The 6,589-nt window shown below is 42.7% G+C and overlaps 1 protein-coding gene across 1 annotated transcript; it reads right to left on the minus strand.

Moving 5' to 3' along the window:
* Window positions 1–3,981: 3,981 nt before the first annotated feature.
* On the minus strand, window positions 3,982–4,353 carry TCEB2 (transcription elongation factor B (SIII), polypeptide 2 (18kDa, elongin B); the record flags this gene model as incomplete). Its single annotated transcript, XM_010075097.1, is given in 2 exon segments — window positions 3,982–4,049; window positions 4,052–4,353. Coding segments are annotated over 2 exon segments (370 nt in total), but the record flags the coding sequence as incomplete, so codon positions are not given.
* Between the last annotated feature and the right edge of the window lie 2,236 nt (window positions 4,354–6,589).

The following is a 6,589-nucleotide window of genomic DNA, read 5'->3' on the forward strand; positions in this document are numbered from 1 at the left end:
GTCTGCTCCAAATTTCAACATGGAAATAGATGATGTTACCCATTGCATCTAGTTTTAGGAACACCAGAAGCACAGCAGGGACTTGGCTCCCTTCTGTAGCAAGGAGTCTAGTTGTGGGAGGATGACAAAACCTTCAAAACTGAGAAAGCAGAGAAACATGTACAAAGCTCTGTTTTGGACTTCCCACTTTTGCTAAATCACGTTTTGTGTTGGCATTTCACTGCTTTAACACACGGCTACAGACCCGTACAAAGTATACATCCCCTCAAAGCCCTTGGGTCGTAACACCACTAGCTCCACATAGTGGAACTGAAACATTCACATAAGAGTTTCCTTAATTCTCCTGACGTATCCAAGGTCTGAGAGACTCTGCAGAAACTTGTGAAGCAACACAGCCTGGGCAGAGGAGAACTGGTTGTGTGCTCTCTACCCTCCAGTTTCCCTCTCTCCACCCAGTAGCACACAGCTCTTGCACTAGCCCTGCTAGAAAGAGAGACAGTTTCAGATAGCTGGCCCTGGTCACTTTACTCCCAGTAAATCTTTTCAAGACAAGTGTTTTGAGTACTGGCAAGGTGTTCTTGCCCTGAAAATGAAATCTAGTCCTTAGCCTACCATCCACCAAGTCTTTTAAACCAAACATCAGAATACAAGTCATAAATCTGATGGAAGTTTTCCTATTGAACAGTGTTTGTCACCTAAAACTTAATGGTTTAATACCAATTCATGTTTTGTTTCCATTAAGATTTTTGTCCCAATCTTGAAAATAAAAATCCAACTTGAACACTCATAAACAAGGGTAGTGCATGTCTCATTTACATTAGGCATACCAAAGAAGCTAGAGATTTGCAGTTCATTTTCTGCTTTATGCACATTTTAGAAACTTAGATAAATTTGGTTCATGATGATTTTGCTTGTTCATTTTGCTCTTAGTTTCCTGGTATGCAGGAAAGTTTGCCTTGGCACCTTGTGAAAGCCTTCACATTTCTGTTCAAATCTATTGTTGTATGCATGTTTCCCTGGGCCAAGTTGTGGTTTATTTTAGGGCAAACTGATTGGCTTTATAGTAGGTATTTATATGAAACACCAGAACACACAAGTCATATGACCAATCTAAAGTGCTCAGCAAGATGCAGTTACTTTAACACATCTCCCCACCCTCAAAAATTCTGTTTCACATTTCATTTCTTTCAGCATCTAAGTCTCAATCACTGACCCATGCTTTTTACATTTCTCCAGGGCTTCAGTGCTTTTGCATAGGCAATATTTCAAGTAGATCTTCATTATAGAGCACTGATAAACTGCAGTCCTTTGCCACCACAAGATAACCTCCTTCAAAATATTCCAGTATTTTCTCCACTGTAATTCCAGGAATTTGTTCCATTGCTGCCCTGGCCTGCCAAGGATGGGGCAAATCTACAGAGGCAGAAGCTAGCTGTTAAACAAAACTGCTTGCTGTAATGGTTCAGAGAATGTGAAAGAATTAATTCCCTTCTGTATAACACAGAAGTCACTCCAGCCTGCTGTAGAGGATATGGTAGCTGAACTGGGCTGAAATACCAACTTGGGGCTGGTGTATCTTCCCTAACATGCTATATGGAGCCAAGTTAGCATCATGAGACTAGAACAGCTCCCTGAGGCACTTTGCCTCCCCTTTTCAGTTCCCAGTTTTGGACTTGCTTGATGTCTAACAGCACTATACCTTAGTCTCCCCAGGTCCTGCACAGAGAGGAAACTTCCTAGGGGCTACAAGATTTTATTCTATTGGAGTGCTCTCCTGTTCTTGCCCTGCTTCTGGACAAAGGGATGTTGTCCTGTGCATCAACGGTGATGCTCAAGGAGAGGTGAGCAGGAGTCTTGCTTGATGCAGTATTCTCTCAAAATTCTTTAGACTCCTGAAGTCATAGACAGGATTATTTAACAAAAGTCTCTTTTTTTCCAGCTCAATTGTTCATTCCTATTTATAGTATTTGCGGGTGTGAGGGGTTGTGTGGTGTTGAATGGGTATACAAAGCATAAAGTGTTATTCTCTACTGTTAACAACAAATTATACGAATGGGTTAAATAAGGTATCAACTTTGTAATGTTGTTACGAATCCTGGCAGAGACATTTATGAGCATAATACTCAGAAGCTCAGCATCTGGTTTGTCTGCATGGCTGGCCTCAGGCCTATGTTTTTAGGACATAATTTCTGTTGAGCAGACAATATTCCTCATTAATATCTCCTTTCACCTTCTTCCAAGTACCTTTTCTGAATGGGGGACTCTTACATCTCTTTTTCAGTAAGAAGGAGTTTGAAAGTCAGAACGACCAAAATTGTATGAATGGAGACTGGCATGCCTGTGTTCTTTGCTTGGTGCTCACTGCCAGACAAGAATTTCAGAGAAGACCTGAGTTTTTCAGGAAGCCTAGTGGGAAGTATCAGGAGCTTGATTGAGCAGATTGCTCTAAATACAGCCCAGCTACATTAGTACAGCTTATTTAGCTACACATACAACAGCTCTGGAACTTTTTCTGTTGTTGCTAAGGGGTTTTTTTTGGTATTGTTTTTTTCTCTCCTATAAATTCACTAGTCACTAGATGGCATCCTAGTTCTGCCACAGTGCTCCTGTGCAGGAGGCTAGAATGGACAAGTCGGAGCTACATAGAACACAAAAACCTTGATCCTCATTAAACTGGCAGACTCGATCTCCATTTCTGTTTGCTCCAGTGAGGTTTAAGAATGTAAGCAGCATTTTAGAAGTGTGTTTAGTCTATCAGTACAGAGAGAAACCTACAAGGAGCTATCATGGACAGGACTGAGTAGTTTTAAGAGTGTTTTTTGAACTTGGACATAGACTGGCCTGCCTGAATTACCGTTGGCACAGGAGAATGAAAACTTAGTAACACTGCTTCAGAGTTTCATTAAGGGAATAGATGCATTAGCACCTCTGACTGCTAACACAGAGCAAAACCAGGAGTTTGCCCCTTGCAGCACAGCAGAGTGAGCTGAGTCTGATGTGATGGTTTGTGAAATCATCACCAAGGATGAAAAGGAAAGTCTAATACTAATTCTGAAACAGAGAATCTGGTTCATAGAAAAAAAAAATAGTGCTGAGGTCACTTCTGCTTGGTAAGAGAATCAACTTCGTAAGCTTTCTTAACAGTAGAAACATTGATAGGACTGAACTAGTGCCTATGGTAACCAGCTTCTTTCTTACAGACCTCTCAAACTGCAGTTTCTGGGCATACTACCCTTTTCGCACTGCATTTTTGTTGCCTTTCGAGAATGGAAAAGGCAGATGCCAGAAAGCATCTATCAAATTCCTAATACTTTGAAGAAAAAAATCTTTGCCCAGTTGATAGAGGTTTTCAGCAGTCCATGCCAGTCATTCATGTCAACTCCAGAAATTAATTGTTGTGCATTGTATTAGTGCAATGTCCCGTAACTTTGGGGTAATAAGCTCCATTTGCTAACCTTCCCTCTGCTTGGATCTTAAGGTTATAGTCTTCCTAAAGATTTTGCTACAGGCAGGACTAGAAGTTCCTTCTACACCCCTGTCCCCCAAGATTTCCAGCCAAACTCCTCAGAAGCACTACTGTCAGAAGTCAAGAGGAAGGCAGAGAAACAAATGCTTGTATACCAAGTTAGTCTGTGCAACACTTCTTCCCCCCCCAAAAAAATAATAAACAACCCAGCAGCTCAGAACTGGTAAGCTCTCATGCATTGGCTGAGAAAAACACAAGTGGCAGAACATGCCATTTACAGTTCAGGAGGCACACATGTAGCTGCTGTCACCCTTCTCCTGTAGCACTAATGCGAGTAGTAGGACATTAAACTGTTCTGCTAGCTGCCTGGATGCTACAGCACACTGACATGATGTAGTTGAATTGCAGTGCTTTATTGGTCAGATAGACACACTTGGAAGGGTGTGGATGGACACAGGATACATAGACATGACCAGCACCCTGTTTTGCAAGAGGCAAAACAGGAGAAGCTGGTTCTAGCACAAGGCTTGCTCACTCAGGCTGCCACCAGACCCCTGTGACTTTGTAACATCAGTTAGTTCTGCGGTGCTTGAAAAGGGTCAACATGCAATAGTTTGAAGATGCCATTGCCAAGTCTGAATAAAGCCCAGCCCACTGTGTCAGGAACATGAGGACAGCAGCTTTGCTAGGCTGTGGCTTAAGCAGCCAAAGTCCTATCATCATCATCCAGCAGGTGGTCATATTTGTAGAGCCACTGCTCCTCTGGTGGCCTCTTCAGTATTCCCTCCACCAACTTTTTCAATTCATGCACAGTTGTTGTCTCTTCGGCCTCAGTGAACATTGTTGTCTTGTGTTGGTGAATCATCAAGCAGACATCCGTGACTACCCTAGGGCTTCATGCAGTCCTCTGTCACTGGGAAAACAATTTCAGTTTTCTTAGTGAGAAACCTGTATTTTCAGGAATAACTGAAGTCAAGACAGAACTGTCGTTAGAGGAATGGATCTAATGGGGACAAGAAGGGGAAAAGAAATATCTACAGGGAGCTACTCTGCTAGACAGACTAAGATCTTCATGCTCTACACAAGCAGAGCTATTGAGTACTTAATAACTTTTGTCTTCTTAGCTAGATGTCATCTAGCAGAGAGCTTTTAACACTGTTAATGAGCATTTGTGTTACTTTAACTTCTTGCCTGAAAATGTTTCATCCCAGTTTGCTCTGGGACACATACATCTAGCCAAGATCCCAGGAGGAGCCAAGCATGCGGCTCTGATTGCACTCAGCACAGAAAGGATGGAGCACAGGAGAATGTAGCATACAAAGCAGTTGGGCTTTGTTGGTTTCTAGTCAGGCAAGAGATAAGAACTTCCTTGGCTCCTTCACATGTTCAGTAAAGTCAGGACAGTTGATAAATGCATGCACATACATGAATGCAGCTAGGGGTTCTAAAGGCTCACTCCCTTAAGTTCAGCTAAAAAGGGAGGCGAGCAATTGTCAGAGCTAGAAGGAATGTCAGTTTCCCTTCCTAGTTTCTCTTTATAAGAAATTGATATGAACCACTTTGAAGTCAGGTCGGATTTATTCATGTGCTTTAAGTCAGGTTTGAAGTCCACCGTAGCATTGAGTAATTAAGCAGTATATTGGTGTAGTTTTGAATCAGGAAGCACAAGGTGAAGCAACAGACAACCAGCAGATGATGTTTAAAGCCACTAAAGGTTACTCAAGAGACATTTTTAATGGGAGCAAGTTTTAATCAAATTATGGAATTGATACCCTAGTCAGAGCCTTTGTGACCTGGAGCCACAATTCAGGCATCTCTCTGGTTTGAGGAAGGGCCACAGCCCAGACCCTTCAACTCCAGACATCTCCTCAGAAAAATCAAAATCCTTATAATTAGCAAAAGCTTCCCAGGGCAGAATTACTTTCTTGGCTTGGCACAGAGTCACTATTTTAGTCAAGCCACTATATTATTTGACCAGTTTAGTTTGGCAACTTCCCTGACAGACACAGGAGCTAGACAAACAGGTAAAGACAGTGCTGGACGTTCCTCTCATCGCTTCACGGACCTCAAGCTGAGGACACCCATGCATCAACCACTGCCATACCCCCACAGCCAGTGAAGGAAGTTGTTTTGCTTAAGTCAGTATGTCTAGAGCTGGGCTGCAAGCCCTTCCAGCACGTCAGACCCCAACAGAGAAGGTACAGAGGGAAAGCCTCAAGCTGTCATAGTCTCCATGTCTTAGAGGTAATCAGCCTTCTCACCAGTCATGAGCTAGGCAAGCTAGGCTAGGACAACTTAACCTTCTGCTGACAGAGGAACCCCCAGAGGACTCTTTCTTAACACTACAGACCCAGAAAGTAACTTCATTTACATCTGCACAACAGAGAATCCTCTATACTCCTTTACTACCCATCTGACTTGGAAAATCTTGTTTGTCTCAAGAGGAGAGGTCCAAGCAAGTCAGCAGGAGACAGATTTAGCCTCTGTGCTGCTACAGATCACATAGACAACTCACTCAGTATGGCAGCCTACCAGTACCTTAAAGGGGGCCTACAGGAGAGGTTGGGAAACACTCTTTATCAGGGAGTGTAGTGAGAGGACAAGGGGTAATGGTTATAAGCTGAAAGAGGGCAGATTTACACTAGACATTAGGAAGAAATTTTTCACGGTGAGGGTGGTGAGACACTGGAACAGGTTGCCCAGGGAAGCTGTGGAGGCCCCATCTCTGGAGGTGTTCAAGGCCAGGCTGGATGAAGCTTTGAGCAACCTGGTCTAGTGGAGGGTGTCCCTACCCATGGCAGGGGGGTTGGAACTTGATGATCTTTAAGGTCCCTTACAACCCAAACCATTCTATGATTCTATGAAAGGCTTCTATAAGCATTTGGTTTCTTCATTCTAAAGTCTGCAATCCAAGATGCTCTAAGTTGCCCTTTATTTTTTTTTTTAAAGGAAAAAAATAGAAGAAAGGAAGTAGAGTTACCAGGCTTTTCTGGCAGCAATAGACTTGATCACACTACAATTCAGTTTCCTATTTTATATGTATTTTTTTACCGTTGTCTACCTGAGAAACAGTAAGAAATATAAAAAAGGTATTTTCGACAGTTCAGCTCAAGTGCATCTACA

The sequence above is a fragment of the Pterocles gutturalis genome, unplaced genomic scaffold (genome assembly GCF_000699245.1).
Source record: "Pterocles gutturalis isolate BGI_N339 unplaced genomic scaffold, ASM69924v1 scaffold7457, whole genome shotgun sequence".
NCBI classification, from domain to species: domain Eukaryota; kingdom Metazoa; phylum Chordata; class Aves; order Pterocliformes; family Pteroclidae; genus Pterocles; species Pterocles gutturalis.